Raw genomic sequence first — 25,284 nt, 5'->3', positions numbered from 1 at the left:
CTGATTCTGAAAGAGCTAATCACTCTAGCAAGACAACACAAATATTTCAGTTTTTACTATGAGAGGAGCTACAGTTTTTTTTTTTTTTTTGTCATATCCTCTCAGAGGAAAATATTTCATTCCATTCTCCAATTTTTTTTTACATACACAAATTATTTTTAATCAAAAGGTGAAGCACTGTCACTGTAATGAGTACAATTCCATGAGTCAGAATAGCATGCGATTTTTTATTTTTCTAAACATCCATTCAGACTTTACTGGGTATTTATTATGTGCCAACTCTGAACTATCTTGGGAAGTAAGATGACTAAGGGATTTAGGGAGGGTGGGGCCGGAGTATTGGACACAAGAACCCTTCTGAAGGTGATGATGCTGTATTCTTTCTTCTAACTTGACTATTCTCACCAATCAGAGAAGATTTTCAGAGTGGAAAATTCCAATGGAATGAAACCCTTCCGCCCAGATCTCTTCCTGGAAACAGCAGACGAAAAAGAGCTGGAAGTGAGTACATCTTCCCCTGTATTCATTTCTTTGGCCCGCTCTAAAAATTCACAAATGTGGTGGTGAAAACAACAAAGACTTATTCAGTTACAGTTCTAAAATCAAGTTGTTGACAAGGCTGCACTCCTTCCACAAGCTCTAAGGGGATGATTCATTCCTTGCCTTTTCCAGAAGCTTCTGATAGCTGTTGACATTCCTTGGCTTGTGGGCCCACATTCCAAGCTCTGTCTCTTGGTCACATTCTCTCCTCCTTTTCTGTCTGTTTTCCCTCAATCTTCTTCCTATTAGGATACATGTCACTGCATTTGGACCCACCCAATTCCAGCATAATTGCCCCACCTCAAGATTTTTAACTTAACTACATCTGCAAAGACTCTTTCTCCAAATATAATGGTTCCCTTATCTGCAGTTTTGCTTTTTGTGGTTTCAGTTATCCATGGTCAATTGTAGTCTGAAACTACTATATTTATTATTCCATAAATAAACAATTCATAAGGTATAAATTGCATATTGTTCTGAGTAGTGTGACACATTGAGTTCTGGTGGTGTTGTGTATCAGAGATGGTGTGACATCCTGACAGTGTGTATCCTAAGTGGTGTGACAAGATCTTACTCTGTCCCACTTGAGATATCAATCATTCCTTTGCTCACATATCCATGTTGTATATACTACCCTCCCATTGTTCATTCAGTAGCCATCTAGGTTATCAGACTGACTGTTGAGGGATAAAAGTGCTTTTATTTAAGTAATTCTTATTTTGCTTAATAATGGCCCCCAAATGCAATGGTAATGAAGCTGGAAATTTTATTCCAGTATATTATTGTGTTTTATCATAGTTATTGTTGTTATTCTCTTACTATGCCTAATTTATAAATTAAACTTTATCATGGGTATGTACAGGGTTCAGTGCTCCCCACAGTTATTCACTGGGAGTCTTAAAATTATCCCCTGCAGATAAAGGTGGACTACAGAAAGGTAATACTCACACATTCTAGGGATGAGATATTCCACATGCCCTCCTCTGCTGCCAAATCAGAAAACAGCTGGCTCCTAAAACACACATCACATTCTCAGTTTTTATCAACTAAAAGAACAAGATGTCAATGTGATATCCTTGTTAGTCTTGTAAAAATATATACTCTATAGAGTATTATCTAATGATTTAAAAAGAAATATTCCAATATCTAGAAAAACTTAAGTGTACTTTTACTCTTCCCCAGGAAGAAATGGAGTTTTTCTCTCCATATTTGCTTATTTATTTATTTATTTATTTTTCTAACAATCCTTCAGAAAAAGCTTTACTGCTGGGGATAAAAAAATTCTACTTTTTTTTTTTTTTTTTTTTTTTTTTTTTTAGAATTTTACCTGAACCTTAATACAAGAGATAGTCAAGTATTTTAAAAATCTTTCTGGTGCTTTACACACACATATACCTTTTGTTCCTTGTGGGATAAAAGCAGAAATGTTGTCCTTCTGTTTATAAGTCCATGCCAGAGGAGTTTTCTAGCCAGAATCCACCCAGGAAAAATAGGCCACTCTTCCCTCTCCTCTTCGTCTGCTCCTTTTCGATAGCACAGGCACGTTGTAGCCCAGGGTTCTGAGGTACAGTTGCTCCTATTCCTGCCTTCTCCTTGTTCCTTCTTTTCATCTGCTTCTCTATACCTCCCCACATATCATCCATCCATTCTCAAACTCTCTAACCTGAGCATAGTTGTCCTCAGGATCTGCAGGAAATTGGTTCCTTGTCTGCTCAATAAAATGGAATAGCATTTGCATATAGTCTATACCCATCTTCCCATGTATTTTAAGTCATTCTCCAGGTTATTTATGATATCTAAATATAGTGTAAATGCTATGTAAATACTTCTTATACTGTATTGCTTAGGGAATATAGATGAGGAAAAAAAACCTATATGTGTTCAGTACAGACCTGATTTTTTCTTTTTTTTTAAACCTGCTATTGATTGAATCCATGGATGCAGAAGCAGAACCCACCGATAGGGATACAGAGGGCCAAGAGTATATTCAGATTAAAACCTTTTTCACCAAAGCATTTTCATCCTCAATTCATTTTTGCATAGTTGGATGGTTCTGGAATTGAAAATAAGGAATGAGATTTCATATCTAGTAGCTGGTTCCAATGGAATACAGGTCTGATCACTGAGCGATGCCAAAAGCTACTCGGGATTTTCCTTTGTGGTGCGGATTTTCCTTTGTGGTGCTGTTCCAGAACATTTCTAGTGGTTTCTATCCAATCTCCTATAAGGTAGTCAGCAGGCCATTTATCAAGCAAGGACATCACCTCATGGTGAGTTATAGACAGCCAGAGGCTACACCAGGGCTCCAGTCCTTTCCCAAGCAAAGTACAAGAACAGGAATTTAATATTGCCTGTTTTTAGAGTGAAAAACAAATTTTTTTTTTAAAAAGTTTTTCACCTCTCTTTTTCATAAAATAAAGATTTCATGGGCTCCTTCTGCCTCCCTCTTCCTCCTCACCTCTCCTTTCTCTATGTTGCTGTTCTAGTGCAACTGTGTATTAGGATTACATGGGGAACTTTAAAAAAATATAAAACTGTCCTTTCCTCATGCAAAATTGGGGACACACTTATTCTAGTGAATTAGTCATTGTTTATCTTACAGTTACACCCAAAGCTCTTGAGGTGGGGCCTGGCTATAAGAAATATACATGCTCCCCAGGCAATTCTTTTAGCTGCAATGGAAAACCACTGACTGCCGTCCAGCTCTTATTCTCATTTAGAGCCACTTACTCATCAAGCCCCATTAATTTTTGCCCTCCCCAGCACAAACACTGCAAACTACTGTAAAGCATTTAGTCTCTCGCATCAACCCAGTCTCATCCAAACTGGTATCACGTTTTTCACTAATTTCACCCACAGGAACTACTGGGTAAGGTAGTGTAGGTGGTAATACCCGAGATGGAAAATGCAGAACTAGCTTTATCCTCAATGTCAGAGGTGAGGTTTGGCTTTTTGGGGGACAGTGGGGGAGAAATATGTCTTCTTAATTACTCCCATCAAAGAAGAGAAGAGGAGGCGACCTTGTCTGAATTTACCATCCTCTGAACTAATTCACCCCAATTCCTTCTTCCAGGTGTATTTACTTGTAAAAAGCTGCTGGGAGGAAGATCCAGAAAAGAGACCAGATTTCAAGAAAATCGAAAACACACTGGCCAAGATATTTGGGTACTGATGAAATGTTTACTTTTCACAAATTTTGGGTTTTTCTGATATGAAGACTAACAGGCCATTTTCTCAGGGACACACTCGCTTGAAAATTTTAAAATGTCAGACAAATTGTCTGGTTGAAAACAAGTTCTAACTGATCATAGCATTTCTGTTAAAAATATAGTACCAGATCCTTGTGCAGGTAATTAAGATATAGGTCTTGAGAATCTGTAAAGCCTCTTGATAATTCTTAAGATCAGCAAGTTTTTTTAAATGTTAAAATCACCAGTTCTGGCCCTAGGTACTTAAGATTTGTCTTATGAATCAGGTACAATTGAGCATCAAAGAAAAAACAGCAGTACACAATTATCCAGTGAGGTTGAATTCTGGATGTCTCATGTTTTCAGCTAATCCATTGCAGATGAGAAAAAAAAAATTGAATGAATAGTTAGGAGATCCAGTTTCCACGCTAGGATCTGATAGTACTTGCTATGGGATGTAGGGCAAAATTCTCACCCTCACAGGGTGTCCGTTGTCTTGTTAGTAAAATTGGATTGGACAAGATAATTTCTTCAATTCCTCCCAGCTCTGCAGTTCTCATTAGGTCAAAAGATTCAGATAATTAAGGAGACTAAAAGCCCAGGGCTGGAGATGATGTGCAGTGAAGTTAATGAGTGTGTGGTCCTTGATTGGTAGAACTAAGCTGTCAGCTGTTGGAATGGAGCTGAAAGTAATAAGGGATTTAATTCTTGCCACCTTTTCACTCTTTCATAGGCCTGTTACTGAGAGCAATTGAAATTGTACAATGACAGATAACATGTAGACTTGTGAAGGTTGTAGCCTTCAGTGGTGGTTCTCAAAGTTGGCTGCACATTGGAGTCACCTGAGCAACTTTCAGAATTGCTAATGCCTGGGTCCTGCCCCAGAGAGTCTAACGTAATTGGTCTGGGGTGCGGGCTGGCATCAGAAGTGTTAATAGCTCCCCAGGTGATTAAGATATGCAGTCAAGGCTGGGAAAACTATTTTAATTGAATTAATTAATGGTGGAGTAAAACAATCCATCTTTGTCCCTTACACCTGCTCCCTCACCCATTCTACCCAGCTAGTCTCTAAGTGGGGCAAGTAAGAGTCCCTTGAGAGCTTGTTAAAAAAAAAAATTCTGCTGCAAGCCTAGCAGTTTTACTTACAGAGGTCTGGGGTAGGACTCAGAAATATATTGACTTTTTAACAAACATCCCTCCTCACCCCAGGGGATCATGATGTAGGCCATCTCGTCCTGAGAGCAGAAGTGGTGGCCTGTGCTTGTCATAGTTGTAGTGACCAAGTGGCCGTGATTTATTCAGCACCATCCACGGTGCTTTCCTGTGTTAGGAGCGTGATCTCTGATACATGACACCACAAGAACTCAATGTGTCTCTTCCCTGAGTTCTGCACCGGGTATCATGTGTCCCAATGTCACAGAAAGCTGGCCTCTCATCTTGTGCCTTCTGGGTCTAACAACATAATCCAGAATTAGAATATTATCCTGAGGAGATGCTCTGTGGCTTGGCGTGGACTTTCTTGGTCTTTCTCTTATGCTTCCATTGATCACTTCTAGGCCATTTTTAAAATGATTCTCCTTTATTATAAATCGTGTATTATTAAAATTTTAGAAAAGAGGAATAAGCCAGCAAGAAAGTAAAAGCACCTGTTTTCCAGTAAAATTGAGATTGTAGTGTTTACTATTTTATAAACTGACTTTTTTCACTTAGTGATAAAGGGTGCTTCTTTATGTTGTCTTTAATTATTCTCATTTCTACTTTATGGTACATTAATATTCCATTACACATGATATTTAGACTATGTTTTTGGTATATATTTAGATTATTTTCCAGTTTTTGCTATTATAAATAATTCTGTGGCTTTCTTTGTAGATAATTTTAAACATTCATGATCTTATTTTTCCTTTCTTTGGTTTCTCTTCAGGTTAAATTTTGTTGTTGTTGTTGGCCCTTTTTATTTTTCTTTAATTTCCTATTCCATGTGGTTTTCTATTGTTTTACTGAGTGTTTTCTTAATTAAGAAGATCTCTTTATCTACTACTACCTACAGCCTTTTTCATGATCAAAAAAATGAAACTTATATGGACACCTTGATTCGACGCCTGCAGCTCTATTCTCGGAACTTGGAACATCTGGTAGAGGAAAGGACACAGCTGTACAAGGCAGAGAGGGACAGGGCGGACAGACTGAACTTCATGCTGCTGCCCAGGTGAGGCAGCCCTCCTGCTGACAGAGTTCCCTGATTCCACAGCCAGGCTTCCCGGCCTGTGGCTGAAACCTTTGGCAGATCTGACTAGCATTGCTGTTGCTTTTCTTTTGTTTTCCCAGATCTATACAGGATTGTTTCCTTTTGCATATTCTTCAACAGATTATAGGGCTTAAAAATGCATGTACCATACATTCTCTAAATACCTAAAAAAGAGAGATTACTTTCCAACATGTGCATGGTGACACAGGAGTAGCATGCACTGTGCAGACACCTGGGTGTCAGCACCTCTTTGCCACTTTTATTAAGTCTACCACTTAAGACAAATTGCCTAATCTCTCAATTGCAAAATGGAAATTAAAATTTGCCTGCAGAATATAGAAACTATAGGGTGCTTCCAGGCACTCTTAGTTTTTTCTTTGATTTCTTCTGACTGCAAGTAGAATCCAACTTACAAGAATCAGGAGCCATCCCTGGTAGAGAGGGCAGAGGAAATGCATTGGGTGTATCAGAGGCATGTAGAGGCTGACCTCTGTCTTGTGAAGCAACATGACAGCCATGACAGAAGAATGAAATTCCCAAACACCTTAAAGTTTCCTAAGTGTTGACAGTCAGGTAGGATGTTAAGCAGGGAATTGAAATGTGAAGAGTGAGGAAATAGGTTTGGCCCGCCACTGTGCTTCAGTGAGACGTAGCATTCTTCAGGTGTAACCGACTGTTCCATCAGATGAAGGATGAATGAGCCAGTCCAGTTTTAGGTAAAATCATGGAATCTGAGGTCAGCTGGACCTGATTTCAACACATGGTTCCATCAACCATTGCTGATGAGCAATCTTGGGCAGGTGTTCAAATGCTTCAAGCCCCAGTCTCCCATCCACATTCCAGGGTGGCTCTGAGTTCCTTGAGATTATGCACAGGATAGAAATAATTAGCATAATGCCTGGAACAGCCATGATGATTATTATCATATGGCAACTATGGCTTTTTCTATATTACTCATATTATTTAATTTGAACACTTGCTTCATTTAGAATATCAGTTCTACACAGGTAAAGGAAAGATTTCAAGATCAAATTAGCTGTTTTTTCAATTAAAAAATAGCATCTCTTCTACAAGCCTGAGTGCTATGAGAAGAGGGAGGGGTCGCACGCATGCTCTGTCTGGTCTCTAGGCCTGAAGAGAGTTTAATACAGAACCTACCCGCCCTCAGAGCACGTAGGAGAAGGCTAGGAATAGTACCCTCCATGCTTGTCTCAGGGATGGCAGTTTCTGTTGGAGTTCTATAAAATTGAATTATATAATGCATAGTTCCTTGCCTGGCCTTTAATGCCTAGTTGACAAAACAATATCCTGATTATATGGCTACCTTTTTAGGTTTTATTATTGGTGATTTTAACCAATAATGTCAACCAAATGGTTTGGAACAGCTGGCTGACCACCTCAGCCTTTTTCCTAGCCCTGGCTCAGTATGCAACTTTGACCACTAGGTGGTAGATGTTTTCATCAGATTGCCAAAGTCATGAAACACATCTATTCGGATATGTTGAAGCTACAGTACGCCATGACTGCAGCAAAAATTCTTCATGTTTGAAAAGTAAAATTAAATCATGCATGAATTATTGCCAGAAGAATTAAGAAGAAATATTTATATAAAAAGGGTAAATACATTTAAGACTGTATGTAGGAACCAAATATCATTTAAATACTTCTTTGAATATTACCCCTTGGGGTTTTGAAACAGAATAGATGTTTTTCTTCTTGTAGGAAGCCTTTCTAAGACATCTAGTCTGCATACTAATTGCATCAATAACACCCTGTTATCAAAGCTAAGTTACATTCCTTCCTTTATTTTTCTACCAACAGAGTAGTTTCTTTTTCTGGATAACACACTGTTTTCCAAGCTCAAACGACTTTTTATAAGCAGTAGAAAGAAGGGCAACAATGGCAGAAATTTTTATGTAATCGTTATATCTATGTAACCTCCAAAATGCTCTGCCCTTCATATCTGGCATGCCCAGAGTAACCAGCCCAGGAGTACCTCTGAGAGCCTGCCCAGCCACACAACGGGGGTGTTTTTCAAAGGTCCCAAGTTGTGTCACTGCACCAGTTAAAAAGACTTCCCTCAGTGCATTGAATTTTCTCCAAATGAGTACTGCAAATGCTTATGGTTGATTTGTTTTCTGGGAGAGACATGGGCATCCTTCCTTTGCTACATAATCAGCACACCTCCCAATCTTCCCCATCTCCCCAAATATCCAAGGACTGAATGGTGGAAGAATCATGGTACATTAATAAGACTGAAAGACAAAATGTTGCCAAGTCCTCATACCAGCTCTGTCCTTAATGGACTCTGGGATTGTGTGAAATTCATACTTCCTTTTCAGGTCTTCACTTTCTCATCTGTAAACATAAGGGGTTTATTTTCAATGGCTTCTGTGGTACCTCCCAGCTTCCAGATTCTAATTCTGGTAGTTCTATACTTGGATCCACTCCAAAGTGATCCCAAGGTCAGACAGAGAGCATTTATCATGTCAGCCCCCATCCCTTCTTTTCAGTGGAAAGCCACTGGGTACATGAAGAAAATATGGAGTCCATTCTTGTACTTTTTCTCTTTCAATTCTTGGTCTGAAATGCAGCTGGTTATGTTTCTTCAAAGCTATTCTACATTGTTTCTTTTTGACTTCTGCTAATCTACCATAGTTTTAACTTGTTTACATGGTGATTGACTCAAATCCAGTTCAAAATATATCAAATGAACTCTGGTTTAGAATATATCAAAATTAATGTTAAATGCATTATTCCTTCATAATGATATTAAACAACATCATGTTAAATATGGCAGGTAAATAAAACAATCAACTTTGATGAGAGAGTCAGATGATAACTATGGTGAGTCAAGCTCTTAGATCTATAACATTTGCCATCTCTGCTTCTGGATAAAGAACTATGTCTGTAAGAAATTGATTATCAGTACAGAAGTAAAAAGTGGGCAAGGACTTATATGCCTTAAGGTTAAATAGCTATTAAGGTTATGTATGTATGTGTTTTAGGGTTAATAATCAAATACTAAGTTGCCACAGTCTGGCTGCAGCAAACTAACTGGGGGGTGACGAGGAACTTGTGAAGATTGATGCAGTGGGAGCCGTTTATTGTAGGACAGTCGGGGTATATATACATAACTGAATACACAGCTTAACTTAAATTAACATAAACTAGGTACAGCAGTCAACCAATAAGGAATCATCATCTTAATGATTACACACAGCTTAACTTAATTGACATAATCTAGACACAGCAGTCAGTCATTAAGGAATCTATCATCTTAATGGCTCGCTGGCGTTACTTCTCAAACCACTCCCTCTGGCAGAATGCCAGGCGCCATCTTGACTTGTTTATGGACCCTAACTCTAAGTGAATGTTTAACCTGCATAGATTCATCTGGGTTGTAATACACACATTATGTGTGTGTGTGTGTGTGATGTGTTTATATATACAATGGATACAACCTAACTTTGCTTCCTAGATAATCATTCACCAGAAATCTAGAATTCTTAAGTTATTGGTAAACAATTACTACTATCTTAAATGTTTATGTTAGACAAGAAAAATTTACTGAAGTTGAAGGCATTATTTTCCCTTCATCATCTAGGCTAGTGGTAAAGTCTCTGAAGGAGAAAGGCATTGTGGAGCCAGAACTATTTGAGGAAGTTACAATCTACTTCAGCGACATTGTAGGTTTCACTACTATCTGCAAATACAGCACCCCCATGGAAGTGGTGGACATGCTTAATGACATCTACAAGAGTTTTGACCAAATCGTGGATCATCATGATGTCTACAAGGTAACTGCTTCCCTCATGGTTGAACAGACCAAAGGCATCAAAGCCTGACATGGCTCTTCCCATTATTTCTCTTGTCCTCTGTAATTTAACCTTTAATGAATTGATGGTTGAAACTGCGCTAAAAGGGAAGAGAAGTGGAAGAATTGGAAGGGTGACATGTCAAAATTACCATTTAACTTTTAAGAAATAGCACAAAAGAAGAAAATTTCCACAGGAATGAATTTTGGAAACTAAATTTAGAGAAATTGTCATCCCTCTCAAATTACCTTCAAAAAATGGATGATATTTAGTTTGAGTGCAAATGAAGCAGAGAATACACTAGAGTTTAAATAAATAGAATATATCTTATAACTTAGAGGAAACTACAATTATTTTTGCTCAAATTGCATGTAGAAAATGACAAAGACAACTATAGATTACTTTTCAGGAAATTAAGAGTATTCCTAAAATGACTTAAACCCAATCAGATTATTTAAACATTTTAAGAATTGTCACCACATCTGTACAATTTATGTAATTATGAAACACTTTTAGATAAAACAACTTGTTTTATCATTCATTTAACTAAACTATAAAAACTCTGAAGAAGCTGGGTGCGGTGCTGCTCACCTGTAATCCCAGTGGCTGGGGAGGCTGAGGCAGGAGAATCACGAGTTTAAAGCCACCTCAGCAATGGCAAGGTGCTAAGCAACTCCGTGAAATCCTGTCTCTAAATAAAATACAAAATAGGACTGGGGATGTGGTTCAGGGGTTGAGTGCCCCTGAGTTCAATCCCTGGTACAAAAAAAAAAAAATTACTTTGAAGAAATTAGCATAAAACTGGTGTTGAACTGGCCCAGAAAAAGTGTATTAGGACTGTGCCTCTGAGTTCCCAAAAAACCTTTTGTGTTTGTTTTGTGATTAACTGCTTCTGTTTAAAATCTGTGCCTTTTGAAGGAGCAGAGCCACTGATAAGTATTTCCACAGGTAGAAACCATTGGTGATGCCTACGTGGTGGCTAGTGGTTTGCCTAAGAGAAATGGCAATCGGCATGCAGTAGATATTTCCAAGATGGCCTTAGATATCCTCAGCTTCATAGGGACCTTTGAACTGGAGCATCTTCCCGGCCTCCCAGTATGGATTCGCATTGGAGTTCACTCTGGTATGGAGATAAGCTTCTTAAGACCATTTGTACCTCTGTTAACCAACTATATCAGAAAAAATAGAGGGACCTCAAACATGATTGATTTTCACAAGAGATTTACTGTTGAATTCTGTGGATCAAATATACCATTACACATCCTGACATATTTAGACCCAGTCTATAGAGAGTGATTGGAACAACACATTTGACAGCAGTTTTCACTCTTGGATGGATAACACCAACCACATATGAAAATAAGAAGGACTTCCCATTTAAGTCACTGTATCTACTATTGCACTTATCTCCTCCTCATCCCTTCCTTCTTCTCAATCTTAACTTCTGTAAATTTTCCCATTAAAATATAATAGTACCTAAGTGGATCTGATTATCTACAGGGGAAAAAAATAACTGGTCAAATTCCTGTAACAGGTATACCCCACTCCCCTGCAGTCGTACAGAAATTACATAGGTCACTTAAAAGACCATGAAAAACTTCATAGCTTTGTTGAAAAGAAACACTTTAGGCAAATTCAACAGAACTTAATTGAGAAAGAACAATTGACAAACCATGACCATCAGAACCAGTGGGTAATATGGGCTGGCAGTCTATACAGACAGAAAATAGAAGTAAGGTACAGAAACCACTTGGTTTTACAGCTCCATGTTTGCCATTTATAGGCCTGATATGATCAGTTAGCAGCCTGTGATTGGCTGGCTCTCAGCTGCTGTGATTACCTGAGATTTAGCCATTTATTACAAAAGTATCTTTCTAAATTAGGCTTTCAATTTGTAAGGAGGTTGTGCTTGTTCCATAGGCATGCCAGGTAGGAGGCAGCCTCAGGCTAAATTTAGTTTTATTTAACAGTCTTGAACATAATGATTTGAGAAGATGAGTTATGGATACAGAAAAACATAGTTGGAAAGGAACTCAAAAGTCATCTGGATTAATCCTTTGCAAGGTACCATTGTCTTTATAGGTCCCAAGATAAATAATAGTATGGCACATTTAGAATAACCCCAAGACTCCTTGAAAACTCATATTGTTGTTGAAATGGTTAATTATTAAGACAGTTTTTCCTCATGTTAAATCACATCTCTATAAGTTTCCTGGCATTGCTCCTAGTCCAAGGCTTACAGGAGACCCAGAGTACAGAAAACTTAAAAGATAGCCCCTAGGCTTTGTGGCAAGGACCAAACAACTGCATTTCCTGAAGTCCTCTTATATCTACAGAGCCTGACAGTAAATATTTGTTGATATGAATGAATGATTTTCTCAAAGTGACAGTAAATAGAACTTAAAAACTGCTGCCAAATCTTTGACAGCCAGGAATATAGTTGTGGTTTCCCCAATCATGTCTAGAGCCAAATGTCATGTTTCCATATTTATATGAGGGAACTCCTGGCATCTGCCAGACCACCCAGGCAGTGAGTGAACTATCTCCTTTCTGTCCCATCACAAATAGTCAAACCTGGAGGAGGGGTTAGCAGCAGGCTTGATTTATTGACATCAAGGAGGGTGGAGGCCTTACCTGTGACCTGCTCAATGTCTGAGCTAACCACGAGGGTACTGCCATACTGGGCTGGCATGAGAGCAGCTATTAGGCACATATACCTGGAAGGGTTTAGGCTCAGGAAATTGAACAGTTGCAAAGTTAAGTATTAATAACTGAGAACAAGAAACAGTATCAGCAGGAATTTTGCTATTTTAGGCCTTCCACAGCCTTATCAGTCTGTTGTTGAAGTAAGAAGTCACTTGCAAACAGACCTACCAGTCCTAGTGCACAGCCTGGTATAGCTGGGGAACTCAGAGATCTGATCAAAAACTGCTTCTGCTAAACCTTTCTTGTCACACATTTTTCATTATTTTTTTAATCGGTTTTTCTTTTGTTTTACATCAAACCTGACAGTGAAAGGCTAAGAATCCTGGGGAAGATCTGGTATTTTGAGAATTTTTCTTTCTTTCTTTCTTTCTTTCTTTCTTTCTTTCTTTCTTTCTTTCTTTCTTTCTTTCTTTCTTTCTTTCTATGTGTGTTCATAAACACAGGGGTAAAATAAATCTATAAGGAAACTCAAATAGATCAAAAACTACTGTCAACTAGAAAATTAATGATTACCTCTACCAAAAACCCAACTTTGCAGTTTTCAAGTTAATCTTTAGCTTCTAAAATCTTTAACTCCTTGCTTTCAGGCAGCCCACACAAATACATGATTAATATGCCTCAATGCTGTCTTGCCTTGGCTTTTGTTCTGCTTGTTAGTGTCCTTCTGCCACAGCCTTCCCCTATCCAGTGGTATTCAGGAATATAGCTGTGGTTTCCCCATCATGACCAGAGCCAAATATCATGTTTCCATATTTATATGAGGGAACTCCTGGGCCTCGGCCAGATCACAAATCTTTCCTGCTGTACATTTTCCGTTATTGTTTTGTTTTTTTAAATCAGTTTTTGTTTTGTTTTGCATCAAACCTGAATTGCTTAGGGAAAATTATTCCCAATCCCTGTCTTCTGGTCTTCCATCACTATACCTCCAATCCCAGAAATACCACCCCCTAAAATAAAAATAAAACTAACTTGGGCCATTGAACCACCAGTGCCCTCCAGCAGTCCAGGGTGCAGGATTGAGTGGTTTGGCACAGTAAGCAAGCCATGGGATCACCTTCACCCTTCTATTTAAAATATTAAGAAAGACTTGCCGCTTTTGTGACCTGGATCTCTGGGTGCCTTCTTGTTCTGAGTCAATGCAACAGTTCTTCACACAGCAAAATATTTTCTGAAAGCATATCCTTCCTGGGTGTATTCATTTAAAGCAAAAATCACCAAGCACATCACACGCTCTGCCATTTCCCCACGACATGATGTGTTTGACATTGTGACCCTGAGAAGAGGCTCCTTCATCTCAACTCCACTCTGCACTTTCCATTGCCTCCACCTCTAGCTTCCTGTTCTTCCTTTCAGGTCCTTGTGCTGCTGGAGTTGTGGGAATCAAGATGCCTCGTTATTGCCTGTTTGGGGACACCGTCAACACAGCCTCTAGGATGGAATCCACTGGCCTTCGTAAGAATGGAGATTGTTTTTTTTTTTAGAGGACAAAGATACTTCTTGCAGAGGAAGGCAATTGTGGGATTGCGTGCACAATAAGCAGACACAAAGTACTGGGGAAATGCAGGATGATCCTGCACAGCAGCAGAATGTGAGCCTGTGTCAATCTGGTCCTTGCTGTATTTGCTTTTGTTGTTATCATTTACTGATAATTATCTTATTCTTCTATTACTGCTCAGTTTTTAATTTTCTATATTTTTTATCCACCTTCAATTAATTCAACCATGCTCCACCTGGAATAGTCATGAAATTTAGCATAGATCTATGGAAGTTAAAAAAAAAAAAACTCCTTTGGGCTATATATGGACTATACACACTGCTTCAAATTCCCATTTCTCTTTTATCTGGTTTTTCTAGGAATTCATTTTAGTAAAGGAAAGAGTCTTGGTGTTTGTTATATGCAAAGATATATATTATATTTGCCCTGCCAAAATAAAGGCACAGGGTGCTGCATGCAGTAGTTGCTCAATAATATTGGAGATAATGATAATAATGGAAATATATAGTAGAAGAAAAAAGCACTGGTAGATAAGAGCTGACAAAAACACAGGAGGCAAGATAGTAGTTTGGTAGTCTACCAACAACCTGATACTAGTATATGCTGGAAAAATCAAGAGTATAAAGAAAAGAATAAGAGTCATACAGACTTGGGTTAAAATCATAACTATGCTAATTACCATCAGAGTAAGTTGGAGGGAAATGTACCTGATCTTTCTAGGACCCTGAAAGATGAAGATGTAAACTGAGGACAATACCCTAACCTTGCTGGGAGAATTCGGAATGACATATATTAAGCATTTAGTAATGCTCTGGCCCAGGGATGAAGACTCCTTTTCTATATGCCTCACAGCTGGGCTTTCCATCATTCTTCCTACTGATACTGCTTGTGGTGTGGCTGTTAGGCACCACAGCAATGGAGCAGGGAGTGCCTCACTGCTTGTTTTTCAGAGGATCACTGTTGTCCAGAGAAGAAAATTTGAGAAAATCAAGACCCTGGATTTTCATCTTGCCACCAGCACTTTAGCTGTGCACTAGAATTTTTTCATAGGAACCCAAAGCAAATTCTAACTCCTAAGCTTGGCACTGAAAGTCTGATCCAAAACCTGGTCCTAGAGGCTACCACCCTGAGCCAGAGTGAGAATCAGAGGACAAAACCCAAGGAGTGCCATCACTCTGGATCCTGGAAACCAGTACCCTTTTTCCTCATCATGTGTGATAATATTTCTTATCTCACTGATGTTTTTTATTTATTGGTACCAGGGATTGAACCCAGGGTGCTTAAGCCACACCCCGGATCCCTTTTTACATTTTATTTTGAGACAGTGTCTTGCTGGTTGCCTTAGGGCCTCACTAACTTGCTAACCTGGCTTGAACATGTGAACCTCCTGAGCTCATGCTCCTCAGCTGCTGGGATTATAGGTGTCTAGCTCACTGGCGTTATTTTTAAGGGTGCTTTCATTTAAAAAGCTGTATTTGTTTCTCTTCAATTTAGGATATTTGCTTCAGGTGTTTGTGATAGCATAAATCAAGGGGAAACAAATGTGGCATATCATAGCTGTCAAAACCGATGAGCTTTCATTTGTCTCTTTTGCATTTCCAGCTTATAGGATTCACATGAGTAGCTCCACTATAGCCACCTTGAAGAGAACCGATTGTCAGTTCCTGTATGAAGTAAGAGGAGAGACCTACTTAAAGGTAAGGAATCCATAGAGACAATTTGTCACACACATCTGGGCCATCTCCTGCGAAACTTGGCCAAGAAGGTCAAGAAGCACAGGGATGAAGACTCCTTTTCTATATGCCTCACAAAGATCTTCCACCATCCCTGTAGGAGGAACCTACATGTGAGCATCAGAACTTTCCCTTGTTCAGAAAGGCCCTTAGGTCTATGACCAATATGTTGTACAACACTGCTATTTCCTCTACATATGTACAAGGTTTGTCCTCAGTTATTCCTCCAAACCCAAGAGCTTCATCTGTTCAGGACTTGTTTAAGTCAAAAGCCCCAATTTCCTACTCTAATGGCAAGATGCTATGTCTCAGGTCACCCCTCTTGTCAGTTGCTTTTATTATTCTGAAACTCTGGACCAACAGATTGCAAAGTATGGCCCATTACTCCTGACTTGTACACCCACCAGGTCTACTGAGACTCCACGGTATAGATCAGAAATCTTACAAGTATTGCAAATGTTTGTGATCACACTGAAGTTTGACAATTAGAGCTTTAAATTCCCCATGCTGTTCCTCACACCAAAAATAGCTACCCTTGCCAGTGCGGTGGTGCACCCCAGTAATCCCAGAGGCTGGGGGGGGGGAGGGGATGAGGATGGAGGATCACAAGTTCAAAGCCAGCCTCAGCAAAAGCCAGGTGCTAAGCAACTCAGTGAGACCCTGTCTCTAAATAAAATACAAAATAGGGCTAGAGATGTATCTCCGCAGCTGAGTGCCCCTGAGTTCAATCCTTGCTACCAAAAACAAAACAAAAAACAAACAAAACAGCTGCCCTCCAAAGCCACCAACTGTCTCCAACTGGCTCTCAGTCTGCTCTTTGAAAATTACAATCTTTTCACAACTGGTCTAAAGCCAGCTATCAACAGTTTTCTGTCTCTAGTAACCATAATGCCCTGATCTTCAGGCTTCACTTAGAAAAGCCTCCTTGTATGTAAAGGTGTCCTAACATCACACTCAGTTTTTGAGTCCTCCATAAACACATTTTACAGGTTTTTTTTTTTTTTTTTTTTTGCTACTTGGCTACATTTTCAGCCCATAAATGGACAATATATTTTCTACATAAGAGCATTCCTCTGAAAATAGAAGTGACTTATAGATTATAGATTACTGCAGTCTAAACACAGTCAACCAGCCACTATTTTTAAAAGTGAACACACACACACACACACACACAGCCATCTAATCTCCTTTTTTGAGTATAAGCTTTAGCAAAAACAGTTTCTGATAAAGTTATGTTTATTTCATAGTCCCCAGATGAGCCAAACAAATGTCACTCAAGGAGTGCTTATTATGGTGAATATGTGTTTATAATTTACACATTTAATGTAGGTAAAGTAACAAAAGTCTTGTGACAAAACTTTGTTGCAAAAGGTGCTAAAATAAAAATGTAGACAGCTGGGCATGGTGGCATATGTTTGTAATCCCAGCTACTTGGGAGGCTCAGGCATGAGATTTTAAGTTTGAGGCTAGCCTCAGTAACTTAGTGAGACCCTATCTCAAAATAAAAAGGGCTGAAACTCAGAGGTAGAACACCACTGGGTTCAATCTCCAGCACGATCCCCGCCCCCCCCCCAAAAAAAAAGGAAAAGAAAGAAAATGTAGGCAATGAAAACTGGTTGGGTTTGTTGGTGCAGCAGAATTACAGATGAATTTTTTTTTTAAAATTAGAGTTATTGAAATGTAGCTATAGTGATATTTCCAAATATCTTATGGGAAAAAAACCTATTTAGTCAGAGATTTATTTTTTAAAGGAATTTGGAAATAAAAATTTATCTAGAGATAACACAAATCATAAAGGCATGTGCTATGCACTTAAATATAGGCATTGATGAGAAATGTGGACGTAAGATGCCTCTTGGAAACAGATCCCTGTAGAACAGTGGGCTAGAGCAGAACTGTCTCGTTGGCATCCATTGGACTCACCTCTTCTGTCTCCCTAGGGAAAAGGAACAGAGATCACCTACTGGCTGACTGGGATGAAGGACCATAAATACAACCTGCCAACCCCACCAACTGTGTAAGTTTCTGGGTGTGACCGGGAGGGATAGGGGAGTTGGAGGTTTTGGCCTTGTAAGCTGTGCTCCTTACAGCCATTCAAGTAAGTTGGGGCAAGTGCCTTGCAAGTGGCAATGATGTGTTAAGTGTGAGGCAGGGGGCTATACACATGAGAACCCTCCCTTCTCCAGCTGCTAGAACTGAGTGTCCTGAGACCTGCATTTTCCTGAGACTTCAACAACACTGAAAAATACTTAGCCTGGCTGCCCTGGCTGGAGCATAGGCTTTCTTCCATGAATCATATGTGTGTTCTCAGTGAAATCACTGCATTTTACTCTGGACTTATTCCAACAGTTATTCCAGGGAGTGTCCACCTGGAAAAGAGGAGGAAGGGATATACTGTCTAAAACTTGAGATTTTGTTTACTGGCTCTTTTTTCCTTCTGTACAAATGAGAGGTTTTGTGTTTGTTTTTTTTTTTAACTGTCCCAATTGTATTTTAAATACCTGTCCCCATTAAAGTATAGTTAGCTCATAATTTTTGCAGAAAACATGCCATATATTAGGTAAGAATAAAAAAATAGAAGTTTCTTTAGTATGGGTATGTGTTTCTACCTATTACATCATTTTCCTGAAATGTGCCAGTCATCATTTCATGCTTGCTGAAAAATTGACTAAATGTCCCTGCCATGAGGTATGGCAAAGCTAGTGCTGTGTTCCAGACTTGCTTGAAAGAACAAAAAGCAGTTTGGAGCTCACTTCATGCATGTCTGGCTCTTACAAGAGTAGAACATGCTGGAGACAAGAAGCTCTCAGCATTTCTCCTCCTGTCTCATCTTTCTGCTAATCATCTGATGAAAACAGGACCCTCCTCTGCCCCACAACCATGGTTCTGCATCTTCACATGGAGTCTGTGTTCACCCTGAGATGAGAAAGCCAAAGGTCTAAATAGCAGGTTTCAGTTCTCTAAAAGGTGATTCAAGTTCGGTTGCATATTGGTAGACATTGCAGCAATCCGTCATATGGTTATTGCCATGGCTTTTGCTAGAGCAGAGAATAATCCCTGTCTTGCAGACGCCTAGATGCCATTAGAGAGATGGCACATGGCTAGAGATGCCAAGATAACCCAGATCTTCCCCAGAACTTAGGAAACCTGGTTCCTTACTAGCAGCGCCCCAGGTCCATTCTTGAAGCCCTCTACCATCCTGAGCTCTCCGCAAACAATATCCATATCTACAGGTATATGTGGGACCAATGTATTTTGAGGGTTGGGTGGCCTCCTTGGCCTCCTTTCCCCTTCCTTAGTAGCATACAGTGGTATATGAAAACCTAGATCTTCTGACTATTCTTCCAAATTCTAGCATCATGTTGATTCATTTTGAAATTGCAGTAGAATACCCTGCCTGCTGTAGAATATATTCTGCTTATTCTATAAGCATTGCAGGGATGGCAGTCCTTCAAGCTCATCAAAGGTAAGGATCATTCTGCATTCTTGGAGCTTTCTACATCTGGCACAGAATAGACATTCACAGAGTAATTGGGGAACTGAACTGATGATTCTGGAGCTGGGGAATATTCTCTGTGAATTGCTAAGATGTTTCATTTTTCTCTCCCCACCCTCTTTCCAGGGAGAATCAACAGCGTTTGCAAGAAGAATTTTCAGACATGATCCTCAACTCTTTACAAAAAAGACAGGCTGCAGGAATAAAAAGCCGAAAACCAACACGGGTAGCCAGCTATAAGAAAGGCACTCTGGAATACCTGCAACTGAACACCACGGACCAGGAGAACACCTATTTTTAGACCAATGAAAGTTTAAGGACTTACACGCACCAAATCCAGCTGCACTTAGGCAGCAGCCTCAAGTGTCCTGAGGCGTGCATTTTCCTGAGACCTCAGTGACACTGAAAATACTTAGCCTGGCTGCCCTGGCTGGAGCATAGACTTTCTTCCATGAATCAGATGTGTGTTCTCAGTGAAATCACTGCATTTTACTCTGGACTTATCCCAACAGTTGTTCCAAGGAGCATCCATCTGGAAAAGAGGAAGACATGTACTATCTAAAACTTGAGATTTTGTTCTTATTTTATGTATTTTATGTTTGTTTTATTGTTCTGTTTGTGGATTTTTAAAACTGGTCCCAACTACATTTGAGCTATCTCATCTCCATTTAGATATCTTATCTCCATTTAAACCCCTTATCTCAAAATTTTTGCAGAAAATATGCTAGATGTTAGGTAAGAATAAAAGTTTTGAAGTTCCTGAGTCTAGGTCTGGGTTTCTACCTGTTTTCCTGGAACGTACCAACTATTATCTTCTTCTTGCTGAAAACTGACTAAATGCTCCCTCAATAAAGCATGACAAAGCTAGCTGTTGTTCAAGGGTGAAAACCTGCCAGGGAAGTTTCACCTGCTGCATGCAAGGGGATTTTAACCTTTAAACAGAGACCTTGCCTTGGGTTGTCCCATTTAGCAACATGGACATGTAATACAAGTAATGCCAATGACCTAAGAATGGCACCCAGGCAGGGGTCCAATTCCTACTCTGCTTTTTTCTAAAAAAAAGAGTAATAATCTCTAAAGCACCTGATGTTTTTCAAAATGTAATCCCTTCATTAATTGAGGCATGATGAGTGTGTGTGTGTATGTGTGTGCATTATAAGATATGTAAGGTAGATCAGGATGTTTCAGTGTTGAATACCTGGAGTTCTAGGAGGGAAAGCAGAAATTATAAACAGAAGGAATGGACAAATTATAGGGGGAAAATGCTCAGAAGTGAAAAAAATACACCACCTAGAGGTGGATTTAAAAACAAAACAGACATAAGTACTTATGGAGAAACTATAGAAGATCCTAAGGGTTTCTAGACAAAGAAAAATATTTCAAAGCAATAAGAATTAGATCTGAAAGAATTCCCCACGCAAAGACACTTCGCCGGGAGAATTCCAATTTTATTGCAAAAAGCTGTGTGCTTATATAGAACTAAAGGGGAGATGGCAGGGCTTAGATAAACGGCAGGCCGCCTGTTTGTTGGCAAGTTCTTCCAGATATCAGCTCCCGCGCCCAGGAATTAGTTCTCACTGGGGCTAAGGTTCCCCGCCAGCGAGGTTTGAAATTGGCGCCACTGCAGAAAAGAAGGTAGGAAGAAGAAGTCCTTAGGCGCCATGTTGGGGTTTTTTCCCTGGGGTACGGCTGCCGTTTATACTTTTCCCAACATTCCTCGCTTTTTGTTTCCTTAGGAATTGGGGCGTCGTTAGTCAGATCCGGCTGCTTCCTGCTGTGTGGGGGGCGCCGTAGGGCCTAGAAAGGGAAGTGGAGGAATGTTCGGGGGGCAGGTCTGGGGATATCATGGCAGCCAGAAATAAAACCCAGTGGCTATAGACAGCTACTTCCGTAGGGGTGAAGTCTATGAAAGTTCCCTGAAGCCACAAGTCGTCGATGGCATCGAACCAGTCCTGGATGGAGAAGATTGTTGGTATCAGCCACTGGTCCTGTAACAGAGACTCTAGGAAATACTGGAAGCGTTGCCTGGACATGGCGTCACCAGCACCTGAAGAACATCAGAGCGAATAAAAACAGAATGAAGATAAAGATTAAAGCAAAGGTCAATTTTTGGCAGAAGTTCCATGTTGGGGAACTGAGAGAGAAGAGGCCAAGGGCCATGAGGAGGCTTAAAAGGACATAAAGACTCATGAATCCAGGATGGGATTAAGAGGTTCTCCGAGCTCATTGTCTCCCGCTGTCTGATGTCCGTTGCATTCCATCGTGCCTGGTAGGGAGCCTCAGCACTGAGTGAACTGTTCTCTTGGAGATGTTGGGGGTTTATCGGTCATCAGAGGCTGGTAGTGCCTAAGCAGAAGCTGGTTGAAAGTTTGATTAGAAATTTTCTGCAATTGAGTTTGAAGGAACTTCATTATGTAGGGCAAGAGAGCACAGAAAAGGAGCATCCCAATAAGGGGCCCCAAGATAGGTAGTAAGTACGTGGCAAGAGAGGATTGGAAGAACCCCGTTAAGGGATTAGAGGAGGTGGGTTTGAGCAATTGGGTTGATAATTCCTGCAATTTAACAACATTTTTTTTCTATTATCCCAGACTCATTAACATAGTAGCAGCATTCCTCTCTGAGGAACAGGCATGTACCCCTTTTTCTGCAGTGAGAAGATCAATCGCTCTTCGGTTCTGTAAAGCCACTTGTGCCAATGAAGTAACCTGCCGCTGCAAGGAGCCCAGAGACTCAGCAGTGGTATCAAGTGCTTCCTGCAGTTTTTGTTGCAGGCCATTGGATGCCCATAGAGCATGTCCTATAGCTCCACCGGAGAGTCCGAGACTCGCCACTGAGGTTGTTAAAGTCAGGCCTACCAGAACCGGCAGAAAGACTGCCCTACGGGTGCGGGAAGGTAGGGCCAACTGTCAGAATTCGGTGGGAGTATACAAAGACAGTTGAGGAACTACAGTAACCAAGAAGCAGGTGCCAGAGACATTGATTGTTGAGGTACTTAAAGACCCGTTACACCAGAGGAAATGTCCAGGTTGCATAAACGCAGGGCTCGATGGGGTGCTATAGCTCAAGGAACAAATGGGTAAAGGATTCATTGTTGGCAGGTGGAAACAGATGAAAGGAAATGAAGTATTGGTGGAATAACTTTCCCATAGTGGGATACGTGTCACGTGTAGGGGTTGTCCTTTCTTAGAGAAATTGTAGGTTTTTGCTGAAATATTTCCTGCTGCTAATGGGACCACTGCTAGAAGTGGATGACTAAGTGAAGCACAGAGAAAGCACTGAGAAGTAGGCACAGAAAGAGGGGTGGAGTTTAATAATCAAAGAGTTTGGTGTAGCAAATTGAGCCATGTGGGAGGGAGGCCTGAGGAAGTTGAAGGCTCTGAATCCTCTTTGGATGGGCTATGGATAAGATCTCGAAGTTTTGATTCTGACTCCTTGATGTGCTCAACTACCTGGATGGTTGCCTTAGGTGGCGTAATCAGGGTGCGGCCAACAGTCCACAGACCCTGTGGGTCTGGCTGAGGTTGTCCGAGCATAGACAGCAAACTCAACATAGTCCCAACGTTTGGCCTTGGGGTCAGGTATATCTAAAGTATACCATCCATGGTTATCGGATGAAGAGCCTTTATGCCATTTTAGGTAAGTAGAAGTCCATCCTACAGGGTAACCAAGTGAGTGGTAAGAATAGCTACCATGTTCATCATGGAACCTGCATGACCAATAGGGGCACCCATTATATATCTCAGGCCACCAATGGCAATAGCCTTTGGTTTGATCAAAAAGGAAGCAAATGAAAGGCCAGTTCCAGCTACCAGGGACGAAGGTCCTGAAAGGTGACAATTTTAGGGAAATAGAGGTGCAGTTGTAGATGAAGCAAGTAGTTGCATCCACTTCGCGGACCTTCAGCATGCCATGTTCTGAGTATCGTTCCCGAAGAGTGAATAGATACATGGTAGGAGAGGAGGGTAAAGACCGGTCTCGACAGAGCACAGAAAAGAAGCAGAGCACAAAAAACAAGCAGAGAGAGAAGACTGAGGTGTTGGGAAAGCTCATTGTGCCTTCTTTAAGAGGAATTGGGCTGCGGGGAACACCGTGTGAGCCGCAACTTAAAGGGGTGAGATGGGTGTGGAGAGCAGGAGTAAAGGGGAGGTTCAGGAGGTGATTCTTGGAGTTCCTCTGGGGTGGTCCTGTCGTCAGCAGGTTGGGCCTCCTGGTGATATGGCTTCAACCTAGAAATGTGAATCCAGGGAGTGAGACGGTTGTCTGGTAAGGAGAGTTTGGCGGCGGTGGGGGTACAGAGAATGACAGGATAGGGGCCTTCCCATTTTGGGGTAAGAGGCCCTTTCTCCTCTGGGGTATTATAATAGACTAGACTTCCAGGTGTTAAGGGAGGAGTGTTTGGAGAGGAGACTGGGTCCGGAAGAAGCCAGTCTTGATATTTCCAGAGTTCTGAGCAGAGACGAAACAAGAGAGGCAAAGACAAATCTCGAGTGAGAGGTCCTTGTTAAATGACCAACCCAGGGGGTATAAGAGGTCTTCCATACATTATCTCAAAGGGAGACAGTAAAGGTGGTTTCTTAGGGAGAGCTCTGATTCGAAGCAAAGCCAAGGGAAGGAGTTTGACCCAGTCTAAGTTTAATTCCATTGTCAATTTGGTAAGGACTTCCTTTAGAGTCCGATTTACCCTTTCCACTTTCCCTGAAGCCTGGGGGCGATATGGACAGTGGAAATGCCACTTGAAGGAGAGGGCTTGAGAGACCTTTTGTGTGATCTTAGAAATAAACTCAGGACCATTGTCAGATTGTAAGGAAGTGGGCATACCAAACCTAGGGATGATGTCTGTCAGTAAGATCGAAGCTACAGTGGAAGCCTTTTTATTGGAAGTGGGAAATGCCCCAACCCAACCAGAGAAGGTGTCCACAAAGACAAGGAGGTATTTAGTGTGCTATACTGTGGGCATGTTGGTGAAGTCTACCTGCCAGTCAGCAGCAGGAGTGTGTCCCCGAGCTTGGTGGGAGGGGAAAGGTTTAGGCCTTAAAGGAGTATGAGGGTTGGTCCGCTGACAGATCTGACAATTAGAGGCTATATTCTGTAGCATGGCTTTGTCAGAGGGGGTGAGGGAAAAGAAGCTCTGTAAAAAGAGGGTCAAAGACTGAGAGTTGGAATGGAATAGAGTATGAAGGAACTCGAAAAGATCCTTGTTCTTACTGGAAGAAGTAGGGGCTTCAGATGAGCTGTCTAAGATGGCCATTATATGTCCCCCAGGGGGGCCATAATTGGAAGTGGTAGCAGCCATTCGTGCCGCCTGGTCAGCCTTGGCGTTGCCCTCAGTGATAAGAGAGCCGTCCTTCTGATGGGACCTACAATGGACAACTCCCCACTGGGTGGGTAAGTGGGAGGCCTCTATCAGACTGGTTATAAGAGCCGAATTAGTGATCGCATTACCTTTGGTGGTTAGTAGGCCTCGCTCCTTCCATATTGCAGCATGGGATAATAGAATATGGAAGACATATTTTGAGTCAGTATAAAGGGTGAGGGATTTGCCTTGAGCTAGAAGGCAGGCACGAGTGGCTGCTATGAGTTCAGCCTGCTGGTTGGTAGTTCCTGAAGGCAGAGCTTTGGCCTCTATAATCTCAGTGGCTGAAACTACAGCGTATCCAGAGTAATGAGTGCCATTCTGTCTAAAGGAACTGCCGTCAGTGAACCAGATAAGGTCAGGCTTGGTGAGTGGTCCCTCAGAAATGGAAGGATGACAGGGGAGGAAATCATCTAAGGTTTCCAAGCAATTATGAGTTGGTGTGTCAGACGTGGGAGTCGTTGGGAGCAGTGAGGCAGGGTTCAGTGCAGAGCAGGGGAGGAACGTGATATTAGGGTTTTCCAGAAAGGAAGTGAGGAATGATAGAACTCTGGATGGAGGAAGGGTTTGAAGGCCCTTATAAGCTAAAAGATCCTTCAAGTGATGTGGGGAGTGGATAGTTAAAGGGGCCCCAAAAGTCAGCTTAGAGGCTTCTTTGTGTAAAATTTGTCCAGCAGCCAGAGCTCTTAAGCAAGGGGCCCACCCAC

The 25,284-nt window shown here is 40.9% G+C and overlaps 1 protein-coding gene and 1 long non-coding RNA gene across 2 annotated transcripts in view; one reads left to right on the top strand and one right to left on the bottom strand.

The window, feature by feature from the left end:
* GUCY2C (guanylate cyclase 2C) overlaps positions 1–19,539 on the top strand; it is a gene marked incomplete at its 5' end in the record, with an annotated part of 74,137 nt that extends 54,598 nt beyond the window's left edge. The window contains 9 exons of the mRNA XM_081311489.1: positions 413–501; positions 3,614–3,705; positions 5,779–5,937; positions 9,584–9,776; positions 10,743–10,917; positions 13,854–13,952; positions 15,598–15,692; positions 17,669–17,745; positions 19,351–19,539. Of these exons, the coding sequence (XP_081167615.1) occupies positions 413–501; positions 3,614–3,705; positions 5,779–5,937; positions 9,584–9,776; positions 10,743–10,917; positions 13,854–13,952; positions 15,598–15,692; positions 17,669–17,745; positions 19,351–19,525 (1,154 nt within the window). The 3' untranslated portion in view covers positions 19,526–19,539. The remainder of the gene's footprint in view (positions 1–412; positions 502–3,613; positions 3,706–5,778; positions 5,938–9,583; positions 9,777–10,742; positions 10,918–13,853; positions 13,953–15,597; positions 15,693–17,668; positions 17,746–19,350) is intronic.
* Positions 174–5,041, bottom strand: LOC308658674. The gene is made up of 4 exons (XR_014024222.1): positions 4,933–5,041; positions 2,433–2,593; positions 1,489–1,552; positions 174–782 (listed from the first exon to the last, which is right to left on the bottom strand). It is a non-coding gene; the product is annotated as an uncharacterized lncRNA (long non-coding RNA).
* Positions 19,540–25,284: the final 5,745 nt, after the last annotated feature.

Source organism: Spermophilus citellus (assembly GCF_964194105.1).
Source record: "Spermophilus citellus genome assembly, chromosome: 10".
In the NCBI taxonomy this organism is placed as follows: domain Eukaryota; kingdom Metazoa; phylum Chordata; class Mammalia; order Rodentia; family Sciuridae; genus Spermophilus; species Spermophilus citellus.
Note: the sequence above shows the minus strand (reverse complement) of the source record. Positions and strands in the feature narration are given on the sequence as shown.